Source organism: Bombina bombina, chromosome 4, assembly GCF_027579735.1.
Source record: "Bombina bombina isolate aBomBom1 chromosome 4, aBomBom1.pri, whole genome shotgun sequence".
Lineage (NCBI taxonomy): Eukaryota > Metazoa > Chordata > Amphibia > Anura > Bombinatoridae > Bombina > Bombina bombina.
In genome coordinates this window covers 1106394000-1106409199 of record NC_069502.1, presented here as the reverse complement: position 1 = coordinate 1106409199, position 15200 = coordinate 1106394000, and the positions used below count along the sequence as shown (strand labels likewise).

Sequence of the window (15200 nt, the reverse complement as noted above, 5' to 3'; positions counted from 1 at the left end):
TTCATTAAAACCAACAACCGAACAGCAGACTGCATCCACAAATGTAGATAGATATCAGCAAGTCCCCCAGCAAATGCAACAAAGCTTAGCAAATCAACTTCAGAAGCATCAGTCCCAAACCATGCAGCACGTACAGCAGCATTATTATTATGATTACCCTCAAAATGTAACGCATACTCAATCACAGTCTTTAATTCATCAAGGGCAGCAGTTTGCACAACAAATTCAGCACCACCAGGGTGTGTTACCCCAACAGACTCATCAAATGCAGCAGACGCATTATTATATGCAGCAGCAGTCAGGGCAGCAGCGAATCTCAGTTCCAGAAATACAAACACAACAGCGCCAGTTCTCAGGTGATATGTCTCAGTATTACCAGTCACAGTCTGCAATGCCAGAACTTCAGCACACTATGCATCAGCAACAGCATCACCACATGCATCTACAACAACCTTATCAAAGAAATCGCAGTCAGAAAAATGAACATTATGCACAGAATCAATCACACCCCATGCAACTCATTCAGCTGGGTACAGTGCCTCAATACATATATCAGAACTCACAGCCTTACAGGCATTCATATAAGCAAAGCATGGTGTCACACCAACAGCATATGCATCAGGAGAGCAATCCGCTAAAGCCATACCATAATGAAAGCCGATCCCAAGCGCTGATGGACATCCCAGTGGAACTTTCAAATGCAGAAACTTTGGATAACTATAACAGGGAGGATATGAGTGCTATGGGAAATATTATCACTCGTCATCCAACACTGCCTCAGGAAGCACCATACCTGCTAAAAAACAGAGGACCCTATCAGTCTCCAAATATTTCATGGCCTCAGGTAAAGGGAGCAAATTATGTGCTGTAAGACATGATAATTATTTTATTAATTATGGAGGGTGGTGGGATAAGCGGAAGTGTAAAGAAGTGCTACTACTTTACAGACAGTAGTTAACTGATTGAATTGCCTAAGAGTAGAGATAGGGCCAGTTAAACTCACTAGTGATAGACACAAATCTATCCAGTATAAGTTATGTATTGAGACATATTGTGGTTAGTTCTAATCCATGAAGTACTTTGCTTATCATGAGTTTTCAAATTCAAGGCCAATCCGAACCAAGGGATATTCATTACCATACATGACTATCTCATTGTTTTCTAGCTGTTTCATAGAATATTTTGCAGTATTCTACAGTGGTATTCCAGTTAATCAGAAAAGCCCTTTTGATTAACCATTTTACATGATTTTAGGACTTTTCTATTTCGAATGCCTTGACTTCTTCAAAAATCCATATTGGCCTCTTGTAAATGTCATAACTTTGTTGCTTCCAAAGCATTTTTTGAATGTTAAAGTATTTAGGCATGCTTGGTTCACGTATTAACCAACCCAGTTGTCTCCTGGCGTAAAAGGATAGTCTAGTCAAAATTAAACTTTAGCGATTCAAATAGAGCATGCAATTTTAAGCAACTTTTTAATTTACTCCTATTATCAATTTTTCTTCATTCTCTTGGTATCTTGAAAAAGCAAGAATGTAAATTTAGGAGCCGGCCCATTTTTGGTTCAAAACCTGGGCAGCGCTTGCTGATTGGTGGCTACATTTAGACGTGTAGTAACTCTCCGTCCGACACCTGCAGTGGTACCTATAATTACAGGGAGGTGCATGAAATGTATTTAGAGTTTCTTTTACGATGAGTGGAAATATAGCTAAGTATTGAGTTGTTTTAAATTTACAGTGTAAAATATGGAAAGGCAAACTGGAGATATGGCTAAAATTGACTGACAAATGTAATGGTTCAATATGGAAGAAATATACTTAAAGGGACAGTATACACTCATTTTCATATAACTGCATGTAATAGACACTACTATAAAGAATAAGATGCACAGATACTGATATAAAAATCCAGTATAAAACTGTTTAAAAACTTTCTTAGAAGCTCTCAGTTTACCTCTGTTGAAAAGGCAGCTGGAAAGCCCACTGCAAGTGGGAAATAAGACACTCCCCCTTCTTTTGCATATGAAAAGACCCTTTACACAAACAGGAGCAAGCTGGAGTAGGTAGCTGACGGTATTCTCATAAAACTTTGGGGCTTGGTTAGGAGTCTTAAAAACAGAGCAATGTTATTTAAAAATAAGCAAAACTATACATTTTAAAAAAACAAGAACTTTATGAGCTATATAAATAAATAATCTACAAAACTTTTCTGCAAAGAAAAAATTAGTGTATAATGTCCCTTTAATGGATTGACATAGAGAGAGGCAGCTAATAAAAAGGCCACAAAGGAATGAGTTGTAGTAATCAAGTCAAGTCAAGATAAGAGATTGAATAAACATCTTTGTGGTGTCTTGGGTGAGAAAATGTTGAATTACAGAGATGCAACACAGATAAAGGGCGTGATCAAATATACGGCGCAGGTTTCGGCGCAAGCGTGGGAACCTGCGCCGTCTGTAATTTCACTTCGCACATCGGGGTATTACATAAACCCCGCCGGCAGTTCATAAAGTGCCTTAAGTCGGATAAACTAACGATGTTCGGAAATGAGCGTAAATACAAATTTCTGGAGTCGCCAGTGACTTATGGCACTTTAGAAACTGCCGGCGCCTAAGAAAAGTAAAGAAAATAACAAATCTCCCGTAAAAGTCTAACATGCCTCCCAAAAATAAGCCCGACACGTAAAAACCCCTATATCCACAATCCCCCCTCTCACTACTAATAATAAATGTATTAACCCCTAGACCGACAACCCCCCACAACGCAATAAGCCTAATTATTAACCCCTAAACTGACATAGCCCACAACGCAATTAACCTATTCAGGTATTAACCCCTAAACCGCCATAGCCCACATAGCCTATTAAATGTATTAACCCCTTATCATGCCGCCGCCAACGTCACAGCCACTATAATAAAGTTTTTAACCCCTAAACCTAAGTCTAACCCTAACACCCCCCTAACTAAATAAATCTAAATAATATTACTATTATTAACTAAATTATTCCTATTTAAAACTAAATACTTACCTATAAAATAAACCCTAAGATAGCTACAATATAATTAATAATTACATTGTAGCTATTTTAGGATTTATTTTTATTTTACAGGCAACTTTGTATTTATTTTAACTAGGTACAATAGCTATTAAATATTTAATAACAATTTAATAGCTACCTAGTTAAAATAAATACAAATTTACCTGTAAAATAAATCCTAACCTAAGTTACAATTACACCTAACACTACACTATCATTAAATAAATTAAATTAATTAATTACAATTACCTAAAATTAAATACAATTAAATAAAATAAACTATAGTAAAAAACAAACAAACACTAAATTACAGAAAATAAAAAAAAATTAAAAGTTTAAACTAATTAACCTAATCTAAGCCCCCTAATAAAATAAAAAAGCCCCCCCAAAATAATAAAATTCCCTACCCTATACTAAATTACAAATAGCCCTCAAAGTAATCAGCTCTTTTACCTGTAAAAAAGGAAATACAACCCCCCCAACATTAAAACCCACCACCCACACACCCAACCTTACTCTAAAACCCACCCAATCCCCCCTTAAAAAAACAGCCAATAGAATGCGAGCTCAATCCTATTGGCTGATTGGATCAGCCAATCGGATTGAACTTCAATCCGATTGGCTGATTTCATCAGCCAATAGGATTTTTCCTACCTTAATTCCGATTGGCTGATAAAATTCTATCAGCCAATCGGAATTGAAGGGACACCATCTTGGATGACGTCATTTAAAGGAACCTTCATTCGTCGGTTAGTCGTCGGCCAGGAAGGATGCTCCGCGACGGATGTCTTCAAGATGGAGCCACTCCTCATTGGATGGAAGAAGATGCCGCTTGGATGAAGACTTCTGCCCGGCTGGAGGACCTCTTCTGCCCGGATCGGATGAAGACTTCTGCCCGGCTGGAGGACCTCTTCTGCCCGGATCGGATAAAGACTTCTGCCCGGCTGGATGAAGATGGCTCAAGGTAGGGGGATCTTCAAGGGGTTAGTGTTAGGTTTTTTTAAGGGGGGATTGGGTGGGTTTTAGAGTAAGGTTGGGTGTGTGAGTGGTGGGTTTTAATGTTGGGAGGTGAGTTGTATTTCTTTTTTTTTTTTTTTTTATAAATTTTTTTATTGAGACATTAAATGGAAATAACAGGAAATAAAGTATGTCCCAGCACGAGACAGACACAAAAGTAAATAACTGATACATATCACATTTGGAAGGTACATAAAAATTAAAACATTAGTGTGCCAGTATAGAATTAGTTATAATAGTATCTAGACAATAGGAGCTCAATATGTATATGATAGTAGGAGGCAATGACATGGAAGGTGTCTAGATCGAAAACAGAGGGATAACATTTGACAAAAGTTATAGTACCAGCTTTATGACCTTAAGTATGAAGTGAAAACAGTGAAAACAAAACATGTGTGACTGGAACATATGGAAATGAAGTCTCGATTTTATGATACAGATAACTAGTGGTCCCTACTCTCAGATAAGGGGCATTCTAGACACTGAAAATAATGAGAGGAAGGGAACTGGCTTCTATCAGGTCTCCCGTAGACCTGAGTGTATGGGGGGGAAGGGGATGCAGCGGGCAAAAGCCGCTCGTAATGGGGGGAAAAGGGAGGGGGAGAGGGGAGGGGGGGCGGAGTTAGGTAAGTTGTTATGAAAATACACATTACAGGACTATGTAATATGGAATGGGATTGGGTCTCAGGGCTTTTGAGTATGTCCCTGGATGACACCTCTGGTTTATTAAGACTAGGGTATGTGTAGGAAAGAATAAATTGCCAGAGAGGATACAAACAGGGGGGGGATATTTCTATCGATTCGAAAAGTTAGGGGCCACTATATGGACCCCTCTCCTGGGGAGGTGCCAACTATAGGCGATGCGGGTAAAAGGAGTTGGGATATGACCCGCAGGTAGTAATCGCCGGCGGGAAAGGAAGGAGAGGGGACCAATAGAGATGAGGGGTGTCCAAGAAAGCTATATCCTGAAAAAGCTAATATCTACAGCTGAATACATTGTTTGACAGTTTGGGTATGAATGTGTTATAAGCAATACACTTTACTAATCGGGATTAAGAGGTGGGATATAGATAAATAAATAACATTACCCAATATAGGGCGCTCAAATGTACTAGAGAATTAAGTAGTAGCGTATATGGAGCAGGCGTGTGAGAATGTTATTTGGACATTTCAACTATAATGCTTAACTAAGAGATAGCTAGAAATTCAACCCCACAATGTGATACAACAGGTATCATAAGAAAGACTCATAGTCAGAGGAGATGATATTGAACTAGGCCACCTGTAGGGATAGTAAGTAAAGAAGAGTCACCTATAATATAAGACATTATCACGCTTGAAAGTGAAATTTAACCACGTACAGTATGACAAATTAGGGCTTTGCATATAAGCCTTTAATAAGGCCATCCATTAAAAAAGAACTGCAGCATGTAATAAGCATGTCTTTGGGCTGTTAAGTGTTGTCTGCTAATATACAAGTGCACCAGCATCTGTTAACAAATTATGGGGTATGGCCAAATAAAATGTCCAATAGGTCTGTAATATAAATGCATGGCTCTGATGCATATCAGGTAATTTCATTCAGGTCTATGTGAACTCAAAGGCCCCCCATTCTTGTCCATTAAAGAAATAGATAGAGTAAATATATCTGAATAAACCCTAATATCTCTAGCAGTGTATATTGTTTGATAGCATGTGTATGAGTGTGTTATAGGCTATATATTTTGCTAGTTAGGGAGAGGCTGCAATATACATATCAAAAACCACTACCAGATATACAGGATAGTAAGGTATACAACACAAGTTCAAGTGTATTCCAGAGAATCATACTTATTTGTTTATGTTAATGACTAGCTAGAGAAAAATAATAACGCTAATATACATAAAATGATTGTCCTCTATATGTAGAAATCCATATAAACTGTTATGTACAACAGTGACATGGCAGGTGTCTTTTGTAGTCATGCAATCATTATATCCATCTAAGCTCCCAAGTATTAATTTATACCAAAAGGGAAGCTATTTACAAACCAACCGCATGTATTTGCTACTAGGGGACAGGTACTTAACAGGGAAGCAGTTTTCTGATTTAGGTAAATACAATGGGTCAATGGATTAAATAACATAGCTGCTTATTTGTGTTTGAGAGTCCCTTTGTTCCAATATATCAAACAGCAAGGTTATCATTCAGATCTATGGAACAAAAGATCAAACGTCTATCGCATGGGATTTGGTGAATGTCAGTCTCCAAAGTACCGGAGGTATACATCCAGCTCTCTCATGGTTGCTAGACTGTTTTAACCAATTCCTATTGGCTTGTGGTAGTGAGAAATGAAACAGTCACTCCAAAAAATATCACTCCCACGTCGTTGAAGGCCCCAGAGGTATTGGACTGAATCAAATGTAAAGTCACACAGGGGGACCATAAAATCCACACACCGCTTGTCAGCAACTCCAAGCAAGTTAGTTTTGACGTACCATATGTCTGAACTAGGTTTCCTCTCACCCAGCCGTATCTCCGGAAGATCGATACTGCAGGAAATTGAAGGTGCGTGGAGTAAGGCCTCTGAATGTGTAGGCATTGAGAGTGTCTCTGTTGTGCCCCAAGATGGCCCCTGCCGGTGAGTGATCTCCGTTATTTCTCTGCTACCGATGAGAACCGGCTTCTCCTGCAAGGTGGTTGGGCTTAGGTCTGAGCGGTTAGTTGGTTCTTCCTCCGCAACACCGGCATTCCCAGATCTCAGTTCCGACATAAGGGAGGTATAGTGGTTGTCCAGCTTACGGATCAGTCGCTCCAATAAGGTCTTAACTTCAGCCTCCATTATAGTATGATGCGATATTTGTCCCCCGGTACTTTATGACTGTTACTGTCTACCTTAGAGCAGAGCCTCCAGATTAGGGATGGGTTCAGTAAAGTAAACTTTCTCTGCTAAATATCTGACTGGGGGAATAGTTTAGCATAATTTATTTTTGCATGCTCAACAGAACTTGCATAATTTAATTCCTGCTTGCTTCTTTAACATATGTGCTGTAAGAAATAGTAGATCTCCATTCAGGGTATTAGAGAAAATTTGGGTAAAACGTAGGATAAAGACGGAGCTGTTGGAAAACACGTCCATGCATGGTCCTAGCTTAGTCACGCCCCCCGTATTTCTTTTTTTACAGGTAAAAGAGCTGATTACTTTGGGGCAATGCCCCGCAAAAGGCCCTTTTAAGGGCTATTTGTAATTTAGACTCGCAGCTAGGGAAGCGCTCAGACACAAACAGCGTGTCTAGTCCGATCACGTGACACTCTTCACGTAGTGTACACACCCTCTTGCTTGACGTCCGTGATGACGTATCAGTTTCACTCATCTGCTCCGGTGCAATGGAAAACGGAGCGCTCCATCCACGCTCACCAAACAAACATAAGAACAGCAAAGTCCAGCGCACCCGGTAGCAATGAGACTCAACAAAGTAATATATGCCAAGTAGTTACCTGTTTATTAGAACATGTGGAAAAAGGGCTAAACAAGCCAAATATGCCTAATGGCAAAGTACTCCAACACGTCAGGAAATAACAGCAAAAGACAGGCAGCAGGATAGGGAATAAGATAGGTCAGACGCGTTTCCTTATGTTGCTACATAGTAATCCTCAGTGACCATGTCTGTTACCCACAATGCAGTGCCTTAAATACAGAGCTGTTGTTCAATCACAGCAATTAAAGGGCTAATTATTGTATAGCCAATCCTTAAAGACAAGTTAATATGGGCAGAACATGTCACTGGAGTTACAATGTCTTAACAGAAAAATATGTGCATATAAAATATATGACTAACGTATACATATAATCAATTAGGCACTATAAAGATACACGAATAATGTAAATGCAAGAATATACAAATATTATTTGCCTGTAAAAAAATAAATGAAAATAAATGGTTACTCAAAAGTATAAACTTGAATATACTGCTAATTTCGCATAAAATAGTGCCACATTAAATTTAATATAAGAATTCTACTAATACTGAGACAAAAAGCAAAGAACTAAATAAAGTGAAAAACATTATATTAAAGATAGAAAATGAGAACTCTATTGATCTACAAATAATTTTACATCCCAATCAAAATTTAAACCTGCCGGCACTCTGGTGCCCAACTGAAAAATCCAATATACTTCTCTTTTACTGAGAGCAATACCTCTGTTACCACCTCTTGGGTGTCTAGAGATCAGTTGGATTGCTTGGAATGTCAGCAATGAATATATCGGAATTTTGGTGTCTTTTGAAATGCAGGGAGATGGGGGCAGTGGACTCTGGGTCATCAATTGAGCGTAAATGCTCAAGAAAGCGATCCTTTAACACACATGTCGTTTGTCCTACATACTGCCTGAAACATCCCCTGCAGGTCAAAAGATATATGACATAGCAAGAATTGCATGTCATATGTTCACAAATTTCAAATATCTTGTGGTTGTTGCTGGATGTAAAACTAGTGCCAAAAGACACATATGCACAAGACTTACAAATTAGGTATAATTAGTTTAAACTTCTTGTAATTTTTTTTTATTTTCTGTAATTTAGTGGGGGGGGGGGTTGTACTATAGTTTATTTTATTTAATTGTTTTTCATTTTAGGTAATTGTAGTTAATTAATTTAATTTATTTAATGATAGTGTAGTGTTAGGTGTAATTGTATTTGTAACTTAGGTTAGGATTTATTTTACAGGTAAATTTGTATTTATTTTAACTAGGTAGCTATTAAATAGTTATTAACTATTTAATAGCTATTGTACCTAGTTAAAATAAATACAAAGCTGCCTGTAAAATAAAAATAAATCCTAAAATAGCTACAATGTAATTATTAATTATATTGTAGCTATCTTAGGGTTTATTTTATACGTAAGTATTTAGTTTTAAATAGGAATAATTTAGTTAATAATAGTAATATTATTTAGATTTATTTAAATAATATTTAACTTAGGGGGGGTTAGGGTTAGGGTTAGACTTAGGTTTAGGGGTTAATAACTTTTTTATAGTGTTGGCGGCGGTGGCAGATTAGGGGTTAATACATTTAATAGGCTATGTGGGCTATGGCGGTTTAGGGGTTAATAGACTTTATTAGTTATTGCGATGGGGGATTGCGGTTGACAGGTAGATAGACATTGCGCATGCGTTAGGTGTTAGTTTATTTTTGCAGACATTTTCTGGAGTTACGGTGCTCCCATACTCAGCGCAAGTCCTGCTACGGCTGCCTTTTATGGCGAGGTAAAAATGGAGTAAGATTTCTCCATTTTCGCCACGTAAGGCCTTGCGCTGGATATTGGATACCGATTTACGACGCGGTCCCATGTTAGCCTATGGGAGTAAAAATTGCGAGCGACGGGTGAAATATACGGGCGTAACTTGTATGCTACGCTGTATATATGTAATACCAAAATCGCGTAAAATCTGGCGTCGCCGGCTTTTGCGGGCAACCCTCTATATGTAATGGAGACGAAAGACAGTAAAATTGCCATTTGGGAGAGAAGACGAGCACAGACTCAAGAATGACTTCCATAAAATAGGCCTAGACAGGAGTCATTCAACACAAAATACATTTCTGGTACTGGATATTTGGTAGGCCGCATAAGTAGAAGACCAGCTCTAAAAATAAAAACATTTTTGTGCTCTATATGATTTCTAATCTATATAGAAAATATAGCATTCCTGATTGACTAATCAGGTTAATCAATCAGCATTTCAGTCAATTACATCCTAGTGGAGGTCATCATTAGAGTGAGTATGGAGTGATGCCATACCAATACAACATCATCTAATTGGGGTATCAACTATAATATTCTGAACTCACCATGAGCAGTGGATTATTGCTGTGTGATTGTTCTTGTATGAGAACTTGTAAATCAGTCAAATTGACTTGGAGTTTTATGGAGTCACATATTTTCTTACAAAACGTGGTTGCCCATGTACTAACTTTCTGCAGTCATAAAAAAATACTGAACATTTTCTTTTGCCAGTAAAGTGAATAATTTGACTACAAACCCGAGTTTTTCAAGTAAATAACTAGATGTATTTATTTTTTTACAGCATATTGCAGAAGGTCTACCTCTTACTGATTCTCTAGATCACAGGTAAATGTTAAAATTATAGAACATCTCCGTAATGTTACCGTATATAAAAACATTCTTGTGAGCACATAGATTGTCTCTTTTAGCGACCAATAGTGCCTTAGAAGCAGTTCAGTCAGATACTATTTACCAAATGTATTTTGGCTTTGAAAATATGGATTTTTAACAAATTGATGACGTCTTGTCAGCACTGTGAAGGTCCCTCAGAGTTTTAGAAAGACACATTTTAGCTTGAAAGTTGTTAATCTAAAAAATAAAAAGACACATACATTGCAGTTCATGATCATCAGGACATTAGTACTTGCATTCATTTCACAATGGCCTCAAGAATGGCGTCATTTTCACTCTAACTAAATATGTTGTCACCATTGCAGCAGTTACTTACTAACGGTTGTTTTCTGATTATATACTGTAGATACTTTAGTCACTGCATTTATTTTAATAAATATATAGCTTTAAAGTATAAAGTAACTGAACCCTATTTCTGTAGCAAGAACTAATACAGCCTTAATTATCAGATTTTGGAATTATAAGGCACTGACCCAATCATTTTCCATGTTAATGACTTCAGTGAGCTAGTGATGAATATCCTGCTAATCTTAAACATATTTTCATTTTTCTTCTTTGCTTGAAACAATACAGAGGAGCATATCCTGAGAGACCTGACTCTAAGACCAGGCTCACTTGCTCCGTGTGCTTCAAAGAATTCCGGAGTTTGCCTGCCCTAAATGGCCACTTAAGGTCTCACGGTGGGGTGAGATCCTCAGTGAATATTAAACAGGTACGTTTAACATGCTCAGCTCGATGTTTTTCATTGCTTAGCTGTATTTTTAACCCATCCAGCATAAATAGGTGCTACAAAGCCCATAGGAGGAGTGCATTGCACCTTAGTAGTTCTGCCTCCGTCCCATCGCTGGAAGGGTTAATGCCAGCGCTTTTCTGCTTGCTTAGCTTTACTGTAAAGTTCTCAAATGAGTGTCACAAGTTTATTTGCACAGGCTACAGTTTTATTACAGTGCAGTGTCCTGCTCAACAAGTAAATCCAGTTCACTGTGAATTAGAAATATGTTACATAATACTCATGTCAGTACTTAAAACACACCAAGAATTAGGATTTAGGTTAAACTGTTTGCCCTTACCCTCCATAATATAATTAGCTTATTTTATTAGAATCAGATGCATACTCTTTTAAATCGACACAAAAGTGCAAAATAAGCTGCACTAATGTGTTACAGCACTTTATTACTTTATTATTGCAATGTTGCCTCCCCTTAATGACTAGCGACATGCCCTGTTTGTTGCTGGTCTTTCTATGGGGGGGGGTGTTTTTTAAAAGACCGCACTATTTTAACAAGTCTTCAAGAGGGAGGAGGGTCTTAAAGCGCAGTCTTGCTGCTTGCAGCAAGACCCACGCTATTACAACCAGACAACCCTTAAAGACCAGTGATGTACAAGGTTAGTCGCGGCCATTAAGGTGTTAACTCCTGCCCAGGGGTTAAACACTTAGTTGCAGTTAACTACAGAGCGCTACGGAATTTGGCGGCGCTATACAAATAAATGGTAATAATAAGAGTAGCAATGCACTGCCAGTGAGACAATGAAAAGAGGCATATGTATATAGCCACCGATCATCAGCTAGCTCCCAGTAGGGTTTTGCTGCTCCCGAGGCTACCTTAGTATGCTATTCAATAAAGGGTACCAAGAGAATGACATACATTTTATGACAGAAGTACATTGAAAGTCTCTTACAATTGCATGATGTGTCTAAACCAAGTTTTAAATTTCTTGTCCCTTTAAATCAAGCTAAATATTGGGGTGGACCACAATCTGTCAGTTGAGGCCTTTCTGGCTTTTTTGTTTGGCCAAAAAGAACACTTTTTGATTAGACGCAATCATAATATATTATTTTCAGCTATTTCACGCACCCACAGTTAAGTGCTAAAAGCCCTATTTTTACTATGGGGCTAAAAAGTTCTCAGAAATGACAATTTGTTTTTGAGAGACTTTTCAACACCTTGTCGAGACCAGTTTTCACTTTCCAATAACATCACCTCAAGGCACTTAATAAATGCCAAAAATGCCATCTGTGCAACTATTCCAAGACTAGATCAAACATTCTATTATATTGCACATGTGCAAAACACTGAAATGGCCACACAAGACATTTTAGAGGTGTATTAACATACGTGGTATAGATTTGTTAACCCTTTATTTCTCACTATTGTCCGTCTGCAGTGGACGATGTACACATTTACATATGTATAGGTTCATATGTATGTGATATCATGTGCAGCTAAGGAGATCTGCAGGAAAAGTCACATCAGGACCACAACATCTACAAATGGTGTGTAGTAATCTCTTTCTTTTAATGTTTGATTCTGAGTCACACTCAAACTGTCATTATTGTCACTAACAGTACAGTCATCTTAAAGGGACAGTCTAGTCAAAATTAAACTTTCATGATTCAGATAGGGCATGCAAAGTTAAACAACTTTCCATTGTACTTTTATCATGAAATTTGCTTTGTTCTCATGGTGTTCTTTGTTAAAAAAAAGTTAAACCTAGGTAGGCTCATATGCTAATTTCTAAGTCCCTGAAGGCTGTCTTTTATTTCAGTGCATTTTGACAGTTTTTTACAGCTAGACAGAGCTAGTTCATGTGTGACATATAGATAAAAAATTGTGCTCACTCCTGTGGAGTTATTTATGAGTCAGCACTGATTGGCTAAAATGCAAGTCTGTCAAAAGAACTGAAATAAGGGGGCTGTCTACAGAGGCTTAGATACAAGGTAAACACAGAGATAAAAAGTATATTAATATAACTATCTTGGTTATGCAAAACTTGGGAATGGGTAATTAAGGGATTATCTATCTTTTTAAACAATTATAATTCTGGTGTAGACTGTCCCTTTAATAACTATCCTCATCTGGATCATGTGTTCGTAAAGAACCTATTGTAATCCGATTCCATCCTCACCACTGCTTAACCACATGAATGCCTTTTGTATATTGGCTTGATGGGCATACTGGGCATGATTTCTCAATGGCTATATTGTGTTTTTACAATATTTAAATGTATTATTTGTGAAAGTACTGTTTCCAGTTTGCTGTAGTCTGAAAAGAAGATCATATCTTCGTGAACGGGTTTTTATAGGGGGCGCAACTTCATGCACACTTCAACACATTAAGTACAGTGCGTTTTATGGTGCTTGCACCTACATTATTGACCTCAATAATCGCAATCCAGTTTTGGAGTTCAGTAATGTAGATGCAAGCACTGTAAAACGCATTATGAATGTGTTTGGGCTTAACGTGCATGCAGGTGTGTAGCCTATAAAAACCCAGTCATGAAGGAGCAATCTCGTTTGAACATCCTTTATGCAGAGATACCATGTTGTGAGGGAACATTCACGTTTCAGTAATGTTAAAATCCAGTATAAGAAGATATCATAATTCCTTATAATAGAAACCTGTAGTCTCTATCTTGTTTTCAGATCAAGCCAAACTGGAGACGGTGCTTTTACAATCAATAAGTGTAATTATTGTAAAACAAAACCTTGTAAAATATTAAAAGTGACAATATAGAGATCGAGCAATCATCCCCATTATGCCGTGATGCCAGGTTACAAATGGCAATCAGATGGTTTAGCAGTGGTGAGGATAGACAGCATGATTAAGGTCAGGTGTTGACCGAAATGTTGTATGTTTCCTATGTGATGTCTCTAATAAATGGATATTGAAATATACTGACTGGTGCTGCTACTTTCTATTCTCTGAGGATGGAATCAGATCACAACAGGTTAATCTCACACGTGTAAATGAGCATTTCCCTTAAACAATTGAAAGCACTTTACTGTAAGAGGTGTGAAAGGGCAATAGTATATATCAGTTTTTGGTGACCTCCTAGTTTCTATTTCTATAACAGTTACTTAAACACATGAAATGGCCTTTTAGGAAACTTTTCTGTTGAAAAGGAGTTAATGGCTGCAGGCATTTAATGCATTAATTAATTTTGCATTGTGATCACGTGGAAAACACGACAACCAATTTGGTCGGAAAGCAAAAAAAAGCATTTCTGGAGCAAATTGTAGATTGATTCTGATTGATCCCTTTATGAGTAAACATATGAATAAAAATGTCCATAGCTCCCAAATTCCCTGCCATCCCTTTATCCATACTATTGCTACTTAAAATGATGAAAATACAATTGTGCACCTCTTAAATCCTTTTTTTTTTAGTAGAGGGGTGTCTGGTTTAGGAAGATATATGTAGTAATACAAATTCATTGGATATGAAACCCAAACATTTTCTTTCATAATACAGATAAAGAATGCAATTTTAAACTACTTTCCAATTTACTTATATTATCTAATTTGCTTCTCTTGGTATCCTTTGTTGAAGAGCATACCTAGATAGGTTAAGAAACTTCTGATATATGCCTAATCTTATTGGCTCACCCATATGCATTGTTTCTTCCATAAATGATACCAAGAGAATGAAACGTAAATAAAGTAAATTAGAAAGTTGTTTAAAATGTTACGCTCTATCTGAACCATGAAAGATACATTTTGGGTTTCATATCCATTTAAAAGTCTTGTCTGAGTGTATGACTTTGTCAGGTTCCTGCGTGATTGCGGCTGAAAGCCTTTAATTGTCTGTGCAGGAAGAAGGAGAGCAGCCGCAGGTGAGCGAGGGGGATAGCCTTGAGCCAATCGTCATGCCTGTCTCTGTGCCAGTCAAGCTTGCTCCGCCTGATTCTAGCGCTCAGGCCAGCTGCAGCTCAGATAAGGACCAGCCCGAGAGCTGTATGTCTGATAACGATATGCCCGTCCTCACAAGGATGACTTACTCTCCGCCATCTTCTCCAAAGGCGGATGGCTCATGCGCGTCTTCTGTGAGTGCTTCTTTTCTTGCTACTAATCCATATGTAGGGAAGAAATTCCCTCTGCTGTGTTATCCTATTTGCTGCTGGAATAAGCCTGCAATATAATATGTTGCATGATAAAGAAAGAACTGACTTAAACAACATATTCCCTATGAAACTG

General features: G+C 37.8%; 1 protein-coding gene across 2 annotated transcripts in view; it reads left to right on the top strand.

Annotated features, from left to right (window-relative positions):
- Nucleotides 1–15200, top strand: part of TRERF1 (transcriptional regulating factor 1) — a 508752-nt gene that overhangs the window by 309282 nt on the left and 184270 nt on the right. For both annotated transcript variants that reach the window (XM_053712363.1, XM_053712362.1), the window contains exons 4-7: nt 1–844; nt 10116–10159; nt 10799–10937; nt 14819–15049. The exon at nt 1–844 is cut by the window's left edge and continues 689 nt beyond it. In XM_053712363.1, the coding sequence (XP_053568338.1) occupies nt 1–844; nt 10116–10159; nt 10799–10937; nt 14819–15049 (1258 nt within the window). The remainder of the gene's footprint in view (nt 845–10115; nt 10160–10798; nt 10938–14818; nt 15050–15200) is intronic.